Source organism: Choloepus didactylus, chromosome 20 (assembly GCF_015220235.1).
Source record: "Choloepus didactylus isolate mChoDid1 chromosome 20, mChoDid1.pri, whole genome shotgun sequence".
NCBI classification, from domain to species: domain Eukaryota; kingdom Metazoa; phylum Chordata; class Mammalia; order Pilosa; family Megalonychidae; genus Choloepus; species Choloepus didactylus.
The window spans coordinates 3,805,981-3,823,731 of record NC_051326.1 but is presented as its reverse complement, the minus strand read 5'-3'; the positions used below and the strand labels follow the sequence as shown (position 1 = coordinate 3,823,731).

Here is a 17,751-nt window from a genome sequence, read left to right as displayed (position 1 = left end):
CAACTTACAGGATGAGAATCTGAAATCACTTTCAGTATCCCCTACTACATGTCAACTGTTACCTCAAGTATTAAATGTAAAACTTTTAATTGACAATTCGTATGTCTGTGGATGACTTGTGATTTTGTTTTTCATTCTGTGGATTGTGTTTGAGCAATTCAATAGTATGTTCTCTGATTTTGAGAGACTGCCTGGTATTGCACAGTTGTCACTATTGACTGCGCAACAGTCCCACAACATTTACAAAGTGTACCTTTGCACAGCTTCAGGTGCTAGACTTATAATTAATCTGTTATCACAAAAAACAAACAAAAATTATGGTATAATAAGCTTCTGGGTTTATCCGAGGGAGAACCTTGACTTTGGACAGTTGGCCCACTTGTAACTGCACGAGGGTGCTGCTGCTGATGGGGTGGTTGGCACTGCCCCTTCCCAGACCTGCCCAGACGGTGCTGCTCCGAGGGATCCCTCGAGACTCCGCATAGCCTGCCCTCCTCTTCTGCTTTTACACCCTTCCCTGGTCTGCGGTTACCCTCTGCACGAAGCCCAGTCTCTGGCAACATCGTTTTCAAACATTCATAAAGTGTTTCTGGTGCAAGGCATGTTTCATAACCAAGTAGTATGAGAAAGTATCAACACAACCTAGTAATGTAAAAAAGTGCAGTCCTTTCTCTGGGGCTGTTGTAAATATGAAGAAACTGCTACTATTGTTACTCAAAAGTGTGAAAGGATATGTTTTATGGAACTTTAGAAACAAGGCCTTCGAAATATTAAAAATTTTTTTTGCCTTTATTCTTAATGAGTAATGTTTCAGTTGTTTTCATAGATTCATGGAATGTTAGAGCTGATGGGAACCTTAGAGAGAATGCTTAAAGTGCTTTTCTCTAGAAAGTCCCAGAGACCGCATAGCTAAAAGACAGGTTTATATAGTTTTTCTGTTGTCTGTGTCTCCTGACTTGTAGCACATTGTCATACTGTCTTGACCTTGCTTTTCTTTTTCATTTTTCCTTAAGCTTGTCTTCTTTAGATTCTGCTGTTGTCTTGTGGTGATATATTTCTTCTTTCTTGATATCTTTCTTCACTATCTTCTAGATCTCTGTTATCCAACCTGCTAGCCACTAGTCACATGTGGCTATTTCAATTTTAATCTGAATTAATTAAATTAAATCAAATTAAAATTCACTTTCTTAGTAGCAACCATGATATGTCAAGCTTATTAGGTCCATGGAGCTAGTGGTTACTGTATTGAATAGCACAGATATAGAACATTTCTGTTATCATAAAACATTCTTTTTAACAGCACTGCCCTAGGTTGTAAGCTTTTTGAGTGCCTAGGACCATTTATGGTGGTATGTGAATTCTAGTGCATATAATATAGGTTCTTGATAAATGTTTTTGGAACATGTGAATGAACACATACCCATGCCATTCTTCAATTGTCTGCATTTTTGTTTTGAATTCTTCTTGTCCTTTTGAACCATTTTATGAAGGAAGGGAAGTCAGCAATTCGGTATTTCCCTTTCACTTGGTTCACTGTATACATTATGTTCATGTACCATTTAGATTCATAAACAGGAATCTTGGAGAGTAAGGTTATAGAGATGATTTTTGCAATCTTTGTGTAGCAATTCATTGAAATGATGATTGTTTATATTACCCACAGCTTAAATTAACTGCTTATGCTTTTTTTTTTTTTTTTTAAATTTAAGTTCTCAGGGTGACTCCTTGATGATCATTCCTTGGCATGAGCATCAACACCGGGATAAAGATTGGTGTGAGGAGTTGGCATGCAAGTAAGTAGGAGCCAGCGTCCTTGGTTCTGTGAGGTGGACGAATAGGTGGCCCAAGGGAAGTGCATTTTCTTCCTTAGTGCCGCTCTCTGACTTAGAGAGGTCAAGCAGAGTTTTTTAAAAAAACAGTCTTCACTTAGTTGTGTTAATTTTTTAAATGGAAAAAGTATTAAAATGCTATAAAGGAATTATTTTAAAATGATCCTTGTATAACATCTCTTCATTTTGAGGCATTCCCTTTTAGTCTTTGACATATACATCTGGAAAATACTGGAAACTATTTTTTCATAGCTGTAGTCATGGTATGAGTGTAATTTTGTTCTTGAATTAGTTTCGCTTTCGTGTTTATAAGATTTGGCCCTGGAAAGCCTCAGACCCTCGAGGTGATAAGCACTGCAGATGGGGGTGCGAGTGGTGGAGGGGGCAGCACGTCTACGGAGGAGCCTTCGAACCCCTTCATCCCTGACTCCTTCTCCTCTCTTCTTCCACGTTGACCCCTCCTAAAACCAGAGGCTTATTTTCTCATCTCATGAATTGAACTGGAGAGCATCCACAGTGAGCCATAAAGCCCGCAGATTTCTGGACAGTAGGCACAGCATACAGCAGGGTGATGTGATAGCACTAAAATAGACGCCTTCTGTGAAAATCAGTGTCCTGAATGCTGAAATTCTAGCTTCAGCCAGAAAATAAGAGCACAAATATAAAAAAATTACAGGTATTCCAGAAAGGTATAACTTAGATAAAATAAAAGAGGAGAAATTATAAGAACTAATTCAAAACTATTTCCTAGAATTGAGGATTATGAGTTTCCAGATTGAAATGCCCAGTACACTAAAACATGACCCTCCAGAACATCGGGAATACAATCTTTCAAAGAGAAAAATACGCCACAAAAAAAGGAATTGGGAATGAGAATGACCTCAGACATCTCAAGAAAAACACTAGAAGCTTAGAAGACAATGGAGCAGTCCTTTCAGAAGTTTGAGGGGAAATACTTTTTGATTTAACTTTCTATACCCAGCCAAAATCATAAATCAAGTAAGAGGTTAAACATGTAAAGTTTCAAAAAATTTACCACACACATACACCTAATTTAGAGAGTCACCATAAGATGTGCTTTATTGAAATGAGGGCATAGAGCAAGGAAGAGAAGGCCCTTGGATTTAGAAATGGGGCTCTAACATGGGCATTGGCCAAAAGAAGGCTCCCGTTGGGGAGAGTAACGCATCCAGATTGTGGAGGAGTGTGAATGATGTCCAGAGCTAGATGGAACGGCTATATTATCTGATGTATTTGACCATTTGGAAAATACTGTTTATATTTTGCTATTGATAAATCTAGAGCATTTGGGAAAAATAAGCAATGGGTGCATATAAGCAAATAGGAAGGGTAGGGGGACAGCAGGCAGTTATTACCTTCAGAAAGTAAGATGTTATTTAAGAAGAGGAATAGTCACCATTGTATATACCACTTGGCTCAGCAGTAGATAATATTCACATAATCATAATAATGTAAATAATTAGTGGTTTCACCCACATTGTGATACACCCATTTGGAAGGAGGAGGTGTAAGGGAAGTTGAAGGATTTTCGTTTACGAAATCTAAATAGTGTCCAAAGTACATAAATCAGGAAATAGTAATAAACACATTTTGTTCAGACACATGGAGGTAAAAACAGGAAGCAAGGTGCAGGGCTTGAACATGGTTGCAGGGTGGTGGGGGTGAGGGGTGGTGAGGATGGGACAGTGTGGATCGTGTAAGGGATCATTTCTTTACTGGATACAAGTCTCTTTATATTTTTTACTTGATATGACTCTTTTCATACATACTGATTTTTAAAACTATATGCATGTATTAGCTTTCAAGTATTAATAAATAAAAGATTTCACCCCTAATGTGATTATCACAGGTGAAACTTGGAAGTTCTCGTTATGTCTGTGGCCAACATTGGGAGTTTCCCTTAACTTTGTATTTTTGCGTTTTTATATCAGAATTAACGGAATTTGTAATTCTTAGTTTCTTTTTTACTATAGTGATTGAGTGTAACGGCAGTTGAACATCTTGCTGTTTTTTTGCTATCATTTTCTTTTAAAAAATTTTTAATTTAATTTTCATCTTTATCAAAGTTGCGTGTATTTGCACATATTATAGAGTTAACATGTTCCACCGGCTTGTTAATAAAAAGCAAAAGCCAAAATCCGTTGTCCTTTGTTCCTCTTCCTCCATATCTTGCTCCCTAGAAGCAGTTCCTTTCAGTTCTTGTAGTGATTATTTTGATATTTGCCTCCTTATCTCTGAAGAACATAGTTGTATAGTTACTTCTTGGTTTTTGAGTTTTGGTCATTATATGTTGACGACCTAGAATGGAAGATAAGGATTTAATTCCCTTCCCTCCATGTACCCTGCTGCTTCTTGGATGTTTTGCCTTATTTATTTATTTATTTATTTATTTATTTATTTATTTATTTATTTTCAAAGTCTTTTACAGCTATTTCATTGGGGTTTCAGGAAAGAGTCAAACTTAATGCATGGCATTTATTGGCCATATTTTAACCAGAGGTCCTTTTTAGCTATTTCAATGAGAGATCAGAGGTAGACAAATTGAAGAAGGTGGGAGGGGTGTTCATGACAGCGATATGCAGAGGAAAGGATGGCTTTGCAGATGGCACACATTTCAGTAGCACAGGCCACGTGTTACTGCTTATTCATTTAATGAGTGTCCAAGCTCTGCTAGGCCAAGGATATAGCTCTGCCTTGTGAAGCAGGAAAGATGCTTCTGCTGCTGAGCATCTAAAGGAGGAAGGGAGGTGCCCTGGGGCATGCCCTAGGGAGACCTTGACATGGTGGAGGACACAGGATTTTCCTGTGGAAGTGATGTGAAGTCTGAGGTTTGGTGGGTGTGCAGGCTGTGGCTCAGCTCAGTGGAGGGCGTGTTTGGCAAATGAGAGGAGAGAGTGTTCCAAGCAGAGGGAAGGGCATGTTGGAAGGCTGAAGGCAAGGCCCTCTTCGGGGAAGTAAACTAAGCATGGTTGTATCATTGAAATACAGAGCAAAATGAGATTGGCACCCTGATGAGCCTGGAATATTTTAAGGCAGATTAGAAGCTATAAAAGTATTTTAGGCATGGGGATGATATAATCAGGTTTCTGTTTTAAAAGAGGTAACTATTATCTGAGGATATCATGAATTCAGTTTTCTGCTTGTTGCATTTAAAGTGCCTATGGAACATCTAAGAACACATGTGGAAGATTTTGAAGCTCCTAAGTGAAATCTGGGTGAGCCATAAAAATGTTGGACTTAATGTCTGTTGTAATTTACTTTGTAGAAGAGAAGAGGAGACCTGGAGAGGATGTATTGTAAGCAGGAAGGAGAAGAGGGCTGGAGTGCTAGTATTTAATGTTGGTTACAAGAGAATGTTCTTGCAAAGGTGACTGCAAAGGAGCAGCCAGAAAGACGAGAAAAACAGAGTTTGTCATACTGGAATGAAGGGGAAGCTTGTTACTAGAAGGAAAAAGTGGTTAAATTCTGTCTAATGTTCTTGAGATGGAAATAAGATGCGGACTGAAAGAAATATCGGAGGAACTCAGAGTTGCTGACGGGCTACGTTTTCCCTGCTGATATGGGGCAGACTTAAAGGCAGGTTCCGGAAGGTAGGGACTTTTGGTTTGGCTGTGGTAGGGAAAAAGCACGGGGGAGAATGTTAGGGGCACTTGGGGGCCAGCTTATTGCAGGGCTGTATATACACACTGCAGGCTCCCGGGGCACGTGGATGGAATGCTAGGTAGTTAGTGATGTCTGTTTTGCGTTTGGTCCTGTACTACAGTTATTAGTAATTCCAACGGGATGATTACTGTAAATAAAAAGGAAGCCCCTGTTGTGTACCAGGCAGCCTGCTCTGTGTACTTTATTTACATTGTTTCAAATCTTCACAACATTCTTCCATAGTACTGTCTCCATTTTTTATATGAAGAAACTGAATCTTAGACTAGTTAAGTAATTTATGTGAGTATTGCAGCTTTCAGTGATGGAATTGTGCCTCAGATGCAGTTCTGACTCCAAAGCCCATTTCCTTGCACTAGTAACAGTTATAGCACCTGCCGTTTCCCCACTGCAGGTGCGTGTGTGTCCCTGATGGGGACAGCATTCTTCCACATGTCTTTGGAAACATCTTAGTTTAGGTTAATTCTTTCCTTTGCTGGTCCTTGACTGTGGGAGAGAGTAGGCCAGCACCTTCCTTACAAGAGCCCTCGTAACTCGAGGGCCTGTGAAGCTGTCCCTGCGCGCAGCTTTCCCACCCTGCAGGGGAGCACAGAGCAGTCTCCGATGTCTCAGGTATCTGCCTAGTGTTGTGTTGCTGACACCTAGTAGGGGGTGTTACCAACAGGGACCAGAACATTTCCTCTGTTTATGAACGTGGGAAACAAGGTTTCCTGATTCATACTTGCATTGGAACAACCTGGGGATGTTTTTCCTAAAATGGGTGTGGCTGGGCTGTCAAATGTGGTTTTGATTTAGTGGCCTGTGCTGACACCCACCCGTGTGTATTTTTGTAAAAGCTGCCCAGGCTGATTTTGATTTTGTTAATACTTATTTGATCTATTTGTGGTATAGTTGTTTTGATTTAGTATCACCCCTGGTTTTTTTTTTTTTTTAATACCGGAAAAACCAATTGGAAAATAAATTAAGTGTGCTAAAAATTTCCTGTTTACTTTGTGAGTGTGCACACATGCCTGTGAGAAAACACACACACACACACACCCTAATCCCTGCCCCATAACCCACTCTCTCCCCGTCTCTCTCCCTATCTCTCTGTGTGTCTCTCTCACAAAATTGTTATTTTTCTGTAATTCCAGGCAGTTATTAATTGATTGTTTTGCACTTTTCAGAATGGTGGTTGAGCCAAGTCTCCCAGATGAAAGCGAGTTCCTGTATGCTGGACAGCCCGAGTTACTCCGGTACAGGACAGCCCAGCTTGCAGTAGAGATGGTTACAGACTGGTACCAGACCAGAGCCGAAGAAATAGAGCACTGTGCCCGGCAGGTGAGCAGCTGCTCCTAGAGGTGGCAGTGCTGCCCAGGACCTGAGGGGCTCGGTGTGTGGAGCCGATGCTGGTGGCAGGGCTAGGAATCATATATAATTCGCAAGGGAGGGAATGAATATTTCTTGTTTTGTTCAGTGGTCCTTTGCCTCAGAAGTTTTGTGACTCTTTTTGGATTCTTAATAAGCAAATACATACAAGAAAAGTTGTTGACGTTTGTATTAGTGTGGTACATTTGTTACAGTTGATGAACCAGTATTGGTACATGATTAAGGTCTGTTTACATTAGGATTCATTCTTTGTGTTATACAGTTCTGTGGGTTTTGAAAAATGTACAGTGTCATGTATCCACCATTAGAGTGTGAGACAGAGTAGTTTCACTGCCCTAAAAATCCCTGGTGCTCCACTGAATCAACCCTCTCACCCCTTCTGTCCCCGCCACCACTGCCCCATCTCCTGGGAACCACTGATCTTTCTACTGTCTCAGTCATTTTGCCTTTTCCAAAATGGAATCATAGAGTTGATAGCCTTTTCAGACTGGCTTCTTTTACTTAGAAATATGCATTTAAGATTCTTTCGTGTGTGTGTGTGTGTGTGTGTGTGTGTGTGTGTGTTTCAGTCTCTTCATTTTGAAATAATTTCAATCTTAGACAAAAGTTGCAAAACTAATGTAGAAACAATATATAGAACTCTAACGAATCCCTCATCGTGGTATCCATATTTACCAACTATTAGCAGTCTGCCACATTTGTCCGTTCTTCCTCCCCCCTTTCTTTCCTTTTCTTCCCTCCTTCCCTCCCTCCTGTCTTTCCCTCTCCCCTCCCCTCCCCCTCCCCATCCCCCCATGGCTCATTTCTTCTTATTGCTGAATAATATTCCATTGTCTGGATGTACCACAGCTTGTTTATCCATTCACCTATTGAAGGACATCTTGATTACTTCAGTTTTTGGCAGTTACGAATGAAGCTGCAGTAAATATTCATGGGTACGTTTATTGGGAAACAAGTTTTCAATTCATTTGAGTAAATACCCAGAAGCATCTTGGGAAGCTGTTAAGCCTGTTACGCTTTGTAGGAAACTGCCAAATGTCCTCCAAAGTGGCTGCACCATTTTTCATTCCCACCAGCAATGGGCAAGAGTCCCTGTTACACCACACCTTGGTAGTATCTCATTGTTATTTTAATTTGCAATTCCTAAATGAGATGAATATTGAATGTCTTCCATATTGCCATCTGTATATCTTTTTTGGTGAAGCATCTTTTAAAATCTTTTGCCCATTTTGCAATTGGGATGTTTTTCATACTGTTCAGTTTTAAGAGCTCTCTGTATATTTTGGATACAAGTCCTTTCCCAGATACGTGTTTTGAAAATATTTTCTCCCATTCGGTGGCTTCTCTTTTCATTCCCTTAACTGTGTGTTTTGTAGACCCAGAAGATTTTAACTTCAATGAACTCCAGCTTAGCAATTTTTTCTTTCATAGATTATGCTTTTGGTATGGTATCTAGGAATTCATTGCCAAATCCAAAGTCACCTAGATTTTCTCCTATGTTACATTCTAGAATTTTTACACTTTAGTGTTTTACATTTATATTTATGATCCATTTTTGAGTTAATTTTTGTAAAAAGTTTAAGGTCTGTGTCTAGATTCATTTTTTTTTGTTTGTTTTTGCGTATGGATGGATGTCCAGTTTTTCCAGCACCATTTGTTTAAAAGCCTATTCTTTGTCTGCTAAATTGCCGCCTTTTGTCCCTTTGATGAAGACCAGGTGACTGCATTTGTTAGGGTCTTTTTCTGTCCTCTCGATTCGATTCCGTTGTTCGATTTGTCTATTCTTTTGCCAACCCTACACTGTCTTGATCGCTGTGGCTTTATGGTAGGCTTCAAGTCAGGTGGTGTGAGCCTTCCGCCTTGTTCTTCTCCTTCAGTGTTGCGTTCTTATTCTGAATCTTTGCCTTTCAACATAAGCTGTAGATATCCAAAAAGCAACCTGCTGTGATTTGATTGGGATTGTGGTGAATCTGTGCAACAACTTGGAAAGAACTGGCATACTAACAGTTCTGGGTCTTCCTATCCAGGAATATGGAATATCTCTCCATTTATTTATATCTTCTTTGATGTCTGTTCTAGTTTGCTAATGCTGCCAGAATGCAAAACACCAGAGATGGATTGGCTTTTATAAAAAGGGGGTTTATTTGGCTACACACTTACAGTCTTAAGGCCATAAAGTGTTCAAGGTAACACATCAGCAATCGGGTACCTTCACTGGAGGATGGCTGATGGTGTCCAGAAAACCTCTGTTAGCTGGGAAGGCATGTGGCTGGCGTCTGCTCCAAAGTTCTGGTTTCAAAATGGCTTTCTCCCAGGATGTTCCTCTCTAGGCTGCAGTTCCTCAAAAATGTCACTCTTAGTTGCACTTGGGGTATTTGTCTTCTCTTAGCTTTTCCGGAGCAAGTCTACTTCCAACGGCCGTCTTCAGAATGTCTCTCATCTGCAGCTCCTGTGCTTTCTTCCAAGTGTCCCTCTTGGCTGTAGCAAGCTTGCTCCTTCTGTCTGAGCTTATATACTGCTCCAGTAATTAAGGCCCATACTGAATTATGCTCCATGGAAATTATCTCATCAGAGTTATCACCTACAGTTTGGTGGGTCACATCTCCAGGGAAATACCCAAAGGATTCCAATCCAATCAACACTAAAATGTCTGCCCCACAAGATTGCATCAAAGAATACGGCTTTTTCTGGGGAACACAATACATTCAAACCGGTACAGGAACTGAGCAGGAATGTAAAAGCAAAGCCTTGGAAACAGAGTGGTATAGAGAAATTAGGGTTAATTTGGCATCATTACTAATTAGCTATGTTATTTTTTTCCTGCCTATTAATATAGTGTTTTGAGAATTAAGTAGACGAGTGAAACTGCTTTGTAAAGTGTAAGATGCTCTACAAATTTAAGAGTGTTGTCTTTTTCTTATCTTTATCTTCAGTATTGCGTGCTGATTGTTTAATTCCTTTGAACAAGTCTGATGCTAATATATTTGATAAAGAACTCTAATGTTTTCCTAGTAAATAAAAATACATGCTACTGATAATGTGATTTTATAAAAAAAGAGTTAGATTCTGTACTGGGGACTTTTACTTTAGAGTATATTGGAAAGATCTAATACTCAAAGAGACTTACTGTCACTTTTCATTTTTAGGTTGACTGTGCATTGTCACTTATTCGGCTTGGAATGGAGCGGAATATTCCTGGTTTGCTGGTTCTGTGTGATAATTTGGTTACTCTGGAAACATTGGTTTATGAAGCTGGGGGTGACTTGACCCTGACGTTGAAAGAACTCCAGCAGATGAAAGACATTGAAAAACTAAGATTACTGATGAATAGTGTAGGTTTTATTTTAACTTTCATGTTAAGCATTCTCTACACATCTAGTTAATGTGTGTCTCAAAGCCAAAGATGAAATGTACTCTGCACTTGAGAACTTAGCAAATTTACGAAGGTTCCTCGATTTTTTCTTTTTTTAAGTCAAATGTTATAGATAAATTACTGAATGCATCCAAAATAATTTTGGCTGTTTTTTTTTTTTTTTTTTTCAACCTTACTTGTCCTTCCTTCAGACCTATATGTATAACTTTTTCTTTCTTTCTAGCTAGGCATATTTATTTATTTATTTATTTTATTTTATTTTTTTTTTTAAATTCAGTTTTATTGAAATATATTCACAAACCATACAGTCATCCATGGTATACAATCAACTGTTCACAGTATGATCATATAGTTATGCGTTCATCACCACAATCTATTTCTGAACATTTTCCTTACATCAGAAAGAATCAGAATAAGAATAAAAAATAAAAGTGAAAAGAGAATACCCAAACCATCCCCCCATCCCACCCTATTTGTCATTTAGTTTTTACTCCCATTTTTCTACTGATTTTTTTTCAATTTTTTAACTTTGTTTATCAAAAAATTAAAAACAAACAGGCAAACAACAACCAAAAAAACCCCACAACATTTCAAACAAAGCAATGGATTAAGGAAAACAAATAACCTAAAATAACTACTTTGCTTCCAATATGTTCCTACCATACCCCAAGAAAATTAATAAACCATGTCCAAACAGAGGAGTAAGAAAAACAAATAATCTAAAATAACTACATTGCTTCCAACATGTTCCTACCATACCCCAAGAAAATTAACAACCCCTAAGAAAACAAAGGAATAAGAGAAAAAAAAAACCTAAAATAACTGTATTGCTTCCAACATGATCTTACTATATCCAAGAAAGTTTACAAACCATAATCATTCCTGAGCATTCCCGTAACATTGAGATTACCCTCCATAGTTTATCTGTTCTTATTAGATTATCATTCCCCCTCCACTAATTGGTATCTCTAGGTCCCCTACATTCTACAGTATAAAACATTGTACATTTTTCACAGAATTCACATTAGTGGTAACATACAATATCTCTCTTTTTGTGCCTGGCTTATTTTGCTCAGCATTATGTCTTTTTTTTTTTTTTTTTTTTTTTTTTTATCTTCATTTTATTGAGATATATTCATATACCACGCAGTCATACAAAACAAATCGTACTTTCGATTGTTCACAGTACCATTACATAGTTGTACATTCATCACCCAAATCAATCCCTGACACCTTCATTAGCACACACACAAGAATAACAAGAATAATAATTAGAGTGAAAAAGAGCAATTGAAGTAAAAAAGAACACTGGGTACCTTTGTCTGTTTGTTTCCTTCCCCTATTTTTCTACTCATCCATCCATAAACTAGACAAAGTGGAGTGTGGTCCTTATGGCTTTCCCAATCCCCTTGTCACCCCTCATAAGCTACATTTTTATACAACTGTCTTCGAGATTCATGGGTTCTGGGTTGTAGTTTGATAGTTTCAGGTATCCACCACCAGCTACCCCAATTCTTTAGAACCTAAAAAGGGTTGTCTAAAGTGTGCGTAAGAGTGCCCACCAGAGTGACCTCTTGGCTCCTTTTGGATTCTCTCTGCCACTGAAGCTTATTTCATTTCCTTTCACATCCCCCTTTTGGTCAAGAAGATGTTCTCCGTCCCACGATGCCAGGTCTACATTCCTCCCCGGGAGTCATATTCCACGTTGCCAGGGAGATTCACTCCCCTGGGTGTCTGATCCCACGTAGGGGGGAGGGCAGTGATTTCACCTTTCAAGTTGGCTTAGCTAGAGAGACAGGGCCACATCTGAGCAACAAAGAGGCATTCGGGAGGAGGCTCTTAGGCACAACCATACGGAGGCCTAGGCTAGGCATATTTAAACTATCTGGTCATTTTGGTACTCCTATTTCTAATCCATCACTGTGTTAAAATTCCAAATTACTTAAATATTTCAAGGTCTTAAAAAAAACAAAAAGTAGTAGAGTCCAGAGGGCTGAGTGCTTGTGTGGAGAAGACATCTTGGCTTCAGGGTTAGGTTAGGTTTCAGTGGCTTTCTGTCTCTGTTGCCCTTTTGTCTTCCTTTCTCCCTCTCATCACCTTTCCCTTTCTTATCCATCCCCTTTTCCTCACTGCCTCTAACTCTTTCCTCTCTTCTCTTTGTGATAATCTTCCAGGTGAAAATCGATTTGTGCCATATATAGGGCTCCTCTTAAGACATTCAGGTGTATCTCCTACAATAATATAGAGAAGGGATTTGGTAATTTTTTGGCTACTTATTAAAATTATCTGTGTCATTTGTGGTTTTCTAAGGATGGATGTAAAGGAACACAACAAAAGAGGAAGAGGAAAAGGAAGGGAGAAATTCCGGTCCTCCATAGACAAGACTCCATTCTCAAGTGGCTTCTTTCCTGAAGCTTCTTTTTCACTCATCCCTCTGTCTCTGTGCCTCTGCCTATTTCTCTTTCACTCTTTCTGTTGGTCTGTAGTCTCTCTCTGACACTTCCCCACCTCCTACCCCGTGCCTCTTTTTTGGATGGAGCCTCTCTTTGCTCTGGAGGATTTCACAGATGAGTTGTAGTCGTGTGTTTACCTTCCAGAGCTGGGCTTGGGCTGCTGGGGACCCCCAGTTGATTGTGGCCCTGAAGAGAGGGGTCACAGTAAATTTCTCTCTCAGCCCCAGGTGGAAGGTGGTTTGCCGGCTGCCTGTCAGTCTCTGCATGAGTGGTGGGCAGGGGTGTCTGTTATGGAAGGGGATGTGCTTTCCCTGTGTAGCATCAACCTGCTCATCTCTGAGCTTTAGATTTTCTTGTCTGGTATAATAAGCTATTTAATATAATAATTAATGCTTGTTTATTTTGGTTCTATTATATTTTCAGTGTTCTGAGGACAAGTATGTGACAAGTGCATATCAGTGGATGGTCCCCTTTCTTCACCGTTGTGAGAAGCAATCTCCTGGTGTGGCTAATGAACTATTAAAAGAGTATTTAGTAACCTTAGCTAAAGGGGACCTAAAATTTCCACTGAAGATATTTCAGCATTCCAAACCTGATGTAAGTAGAAACTTGAAGTTCTTAAAAATCTCTGTGCTTTCTTCCTTACAGAATTAGATTGTTTATTAATTTTTATAATAGGCTTTACAAGTAATTTTCCTGTAAACAAAAAGGAAAATACTTGTCATTTTATTCTTTTAAAATGTTTTAGGGGTACAATCCAAAAATGTTTTGCAAATTTATAAAATTATGTTTATTTTTATTCAGTCCAAAGTTTGTTGATTATATGTTGGAAACTGGCAATACCAAGAAGACTAAGTATTGATTTCTTGCTTTGTTAAATCATTTAATCCTTGAAATAACCTATGAGGTTGCTACTTCTCTCATCTTGATGCTGCAGGAAAGGAAATCTGTACGTGGCGTGGTTAGGTCATTGCCCAGTGTCACCCTGGACGTGTGGGGGCCTGGACTCAGTTGTAGGCCCCCTCACTCTGCAGCCTGTGTCCGTGATTACTTTGCTGTTCTGCACCCCTATGGGGGAAGATTTCTGCTTTTGAGACCTTCAAAATACTTATGAAAATCTTTAGGTTCTCATAAGGAGCTCTTTTAATTAATTTTTAATAACTTTATATTTGCTGATGACTATTGTATTATAGCTCTATATTTCTAAAAGGTTCAGATGGATGATCAGTTTTCTGGTGGTAAAGTCACTGTGTTAAGTTCAGCATATTTTTGCAAAGTACATAACCTCTTAATTTGGCCACAGATGAAAATCGCTGTTTTGGGAGATAGTTTCTCCCTGTTGGAGAGGCCTCAGGCAGAATGGCATGTGCACTTGAAGCACTGATTTTATTTGAGGGTCCAAGCAGGAGGTGGAGGTTGAAGGAGAAGCCATAGAAGGTCTCTTTCCTTTCTGAACTCTAATTGAGTCTGCTTCCTTGAACTAGCTTTGTTAGTAATCTGAAGTCCAGTAAGATATATGGCTGTAGACCAGTATAATCAAGATAGAAAGGGAAGATTGCTCAGTTAATTTTAAGTTTTAAAAATTTTTATGAGAGGATTATCTGTCAGAAATATAACCGTTCATTGGCTATCTTATAAGCAATTTGCACGTAGAATTCAAATTTTGAATTTGAGGTTGTTTACTGTGAGCAGAGGATGAGTTGCTTATGACAGCAGAATACTGTGGGAGAATCAGGATGGATTGAACATGAATGTTTTATGAGTTAGAAAGAAGTGACTTTAAATTCTTTTCAGTAATCTTGTTTGTGATACTTCTTCCATTCAGAGTCTTGTAAATCCTTTGTATGTAGTCAGCTTTTTGTTGGTTTTACTTGGCAATTTAGCATGTGCCTTTTGAATAAAACATACAGGCATTTGCCTTTATTGAAATGTAGGAACATCGAAGCAGAGAATGATGATGTTGCTGGGCTCTTTCTTCCCAGCCCAGCCTCTGTGTTTCTGTATCAGTGCTGTCACCCCCAGCATAAATTTGATTATGTCATGGTCTGTGGAAAATCTCCAGTGGCTGACGTTGCCCACGGGGTAAATATTGGCTCCGTGGAGAGGCGTGAAGGGCCCTCTGCTGTGGGCTTCTAGTCTCCCTCCTTAGCCTCGTTTCCCGTGCATGGGTCCACTCTCACTGAACTTCCAGCCCTCACCCAGGCAGGTTCCATCATGGCTCTGCCTTTTTCTGGGTGTGATGTTTGTCCTGGCTTTCCTTCACTTAGCAAATGCCTGCCTGTTTTTTGAGAGCTGCCTCTTTAAGGTTCTCTCCACTGTGAAGCCTTTCGTGACTTACCTGTGCCATGACAGGGCTTGGTACTTACCTTATCACACTGTGTTGTGATTATTCATTCACATTTGTCCCTCCCTCCACACTATTAGCTCCTGGATTGTATCTTTTGTTTGCCCTCCATATCTCAGCTGTCTCTATTACCAGGGACTAGAGCTGCCTTGTAGAGAGCAGGTGCTTAGTAAATTTTGTCAGGACAATGAATGAGTGATTTAAATTGGGTTTCATTGTAATGCTTTAGATCATTAGATTATATTTTTTTGCTTTACTGTGTAAGATCATGCTGGGAGCATGGTCTATATTTTACTTGTCTGTTTATAAAAAGAATGAGCCTTGCATCTGCTGTGGATCTTGCTCAAAATATTTGTGGTGGTATAACAGGGGAAATGATTTCTGTGTTAGACAGCTTAGACTAAGTTATGCTGCATTAACAAGTGACCTCTAAATCTTGGTAGCTCACAACAGCAAACACTCATTTCTCACAACTGTACACGTCAGTGGTGTGTGGACCATGGTCTCGTCCATTCCAGGACTTCAACTGAAGGAGCACTCCTCTTTTCTGCCTTGTGGTGCAGGAAAAAACAACAAGGGAGAACCACACAGTGGCTCTTAAAAATTTAGTTCAAAAGTCCCATGGCCAGACATGATGTGAGCGGGCGGGAAAGGAGAGGCGTGCGGGCGGCTGGGAGCTGTGCTGGGCACCAGAGTCACAGTGATGGAGTGAGGGGCCTGGAGCTGGCCCTTATGCTGTAGCTGCACGTGGCTGCCAAGTTTGCCTTTCAACTGCCTCCTGAGCCTCACACTTGTCTTCTCTAGTTTGAAGCCATTGCTCTTGGTGTGAATCCCCCTTGGAAAGTGGAACTTGGGAAGAAACTCAGGCAAGTCCTAGATAAAGAGGGCTTGGGAATAGATCTCCTGCCTTCTCCAGTGTTGGCTGTCTTCTAAACTAGTGATTCTTGCGTGAGCTATGCATCAGAACCACATGGACGTCTTTTTTTAAATTTAGTTTTCTAGGTTTGTTCCAGGTATGGATCCAAACTCTAAGTGGCGCCCGGGGCCCTGGGGTATCCATTTGAGAAGTCATCCATGGAGTGTGAGGCAAAGCCTTGGCTAGGAACAACTGTTTTAAAGATAAATTTCTTCTTTTATCATATGGGAATTCACCATACAACATAGCTTTCTTAAGCACCAACTTTTCAGTTTCTGTTCTGATTATATTATTCAGTGAGCAGTTTTAATCTTTGAATGACCTTTTCTCATTTAATGCTTAACAGAAAATATTTAGAAAACTCAGAAAAACATAAAGTTGAAAACAAAATTTCTGTTTGGTAATATGGTTGATTAGATAGTCTGACAACCCTTCTGATGTAAATTATTTAGAAATACTCATTAAATTATAATTAAAAAAAAAAAAATCTGTGTAAGTTCATGGCTGAGCTTATAAGAAAGTGAGGGAAATTCCTGTAGGCCAGCAGTGAGGAGTGTTGTAGAAGTCAGAGACAGAGTTGGTGAGAAGAAAGGCAGTGGCCCCTTGGGGCGGGGCAGGAAGGGCGTTGCAGGCTTGAACCCTGTAGAGGTGTGAATTCTATCACCATCCTAAGACAGGGTCAGCCATTCAAGTGGTGAACTGAAAGTGTGACTTCTACATAATGCCATGGCCCTTTATCAGTTGCATCTTCAATAAAAGTGCAGAAAAGAAAAAGACATGCTCCTTGGCACAAGGAGACAAAAGCATGTGTGTATTGGTGAGTTCTCTGATTAGAGATGTGTGTGTGCGTGCGCATGTGTATATATGGGAGCTCGGGGGGAGTTTCTTTTTGTGCGTTTATAGCATCAGGCTTGACACATGAATTTGAGGTTTGAATTTATACAACTACAGAGTCTGTCATAAAATTGGGTGTGGGCTGGTGTTATCTATTTTGCTTGGTAGTAGCAAAAGAAGAACTTCTTTGAGAGACTGGCTTTCATTCAGATTGCACAGAATTCTCAAAGATAAAACCCAGCTGAAGATGTGCTTGTGGAATATGAAAAGGAGACACAGCATGAGCAAGAGATTGCGTGGAAGTGTCAGCCAAGATGGCGGCAAAGGACACTCCAGGGTCCTAGTTCCCCACAGCATCTTTAAAAAGACGCGCAAAACCAGGCAGCAGCGTCTTCCTCAGGTCTCTGGAAATCAGTTCACAGACTGTAGCAACTGTGCAAGGGCTGAATCCGGCAAACACAGCTTTAAAGGTGGCGGCAGAGGCTGGCCGTGCCCTTGCTGGGCCTCCCCCAGCCACGTCCTGTGCATTTGTGGAGCCAGCCTGGGATGCTGTGGGTCAGTGCCGGTCTATCAGGTGGCAGCCTGACAGCTGAACCTGGAAACGTGTCTCTGCCTGGCCTCCCCAGAACTTGCCCACGGGCAGAAGCCGCTTGGGAATAGCTAAACCAGTGCAAGAAATGATGAAGTGTAACAGTAAATAGAAATTGCTGTGAAATGAAAAACCATTAAACTAAAGCGACTTTTTCAGCAGCAGTGATAGATCCCAGAAAACAATGAAATAATATTTTTTTAAATACCAGGAAAAATTAACTCTCAATTTAATAGCTAATGGTAGCTTGCATTTATTTAATTTTTTAATATGCTAAGTACTGCCTGAAACATTTTACATGTATTAACTTGTTTAATTTTTACAACTTTTAAGATGTACCCACCATTATTCCCATTTTATAGAT

The 17,751-nt window shown here is 39.9% G+C and overlaps 1 protein-coding gene across 2 annotated transcripts in view; it reads left to right on the top strand.

Moving 5' to 3' along the window:
* Positions 1-17,751, top strand: part of NBAS (NBAS subunit of NRZ tethering complex) — a 397,863-nt gene that overhangs the window by 134,519 nt on the left and 245,593 nt on the right. For both annotated transcript variants that reach the window (XM_037813443.1, XM_037813445.1), the window contains exons 22-25: positions 1,710-1,793; positions 6,677-6,830; positions 10,025-10,210; positions 13,128-13,301. In XM_037813443.1, the coding sequence (XP_037669371.1) occupies positions 1,710-1,793; positions 6,677-6,830; positions 10,025-10,210; positions 13,128-13,301 (598 nt within the window). The remainder of the gene's footprint in view (positions 1-1,709; positions 1,794-6,676; positions 6,831-10,024; positions 10,211-13,127; positions 13,302-17,751) is intronic.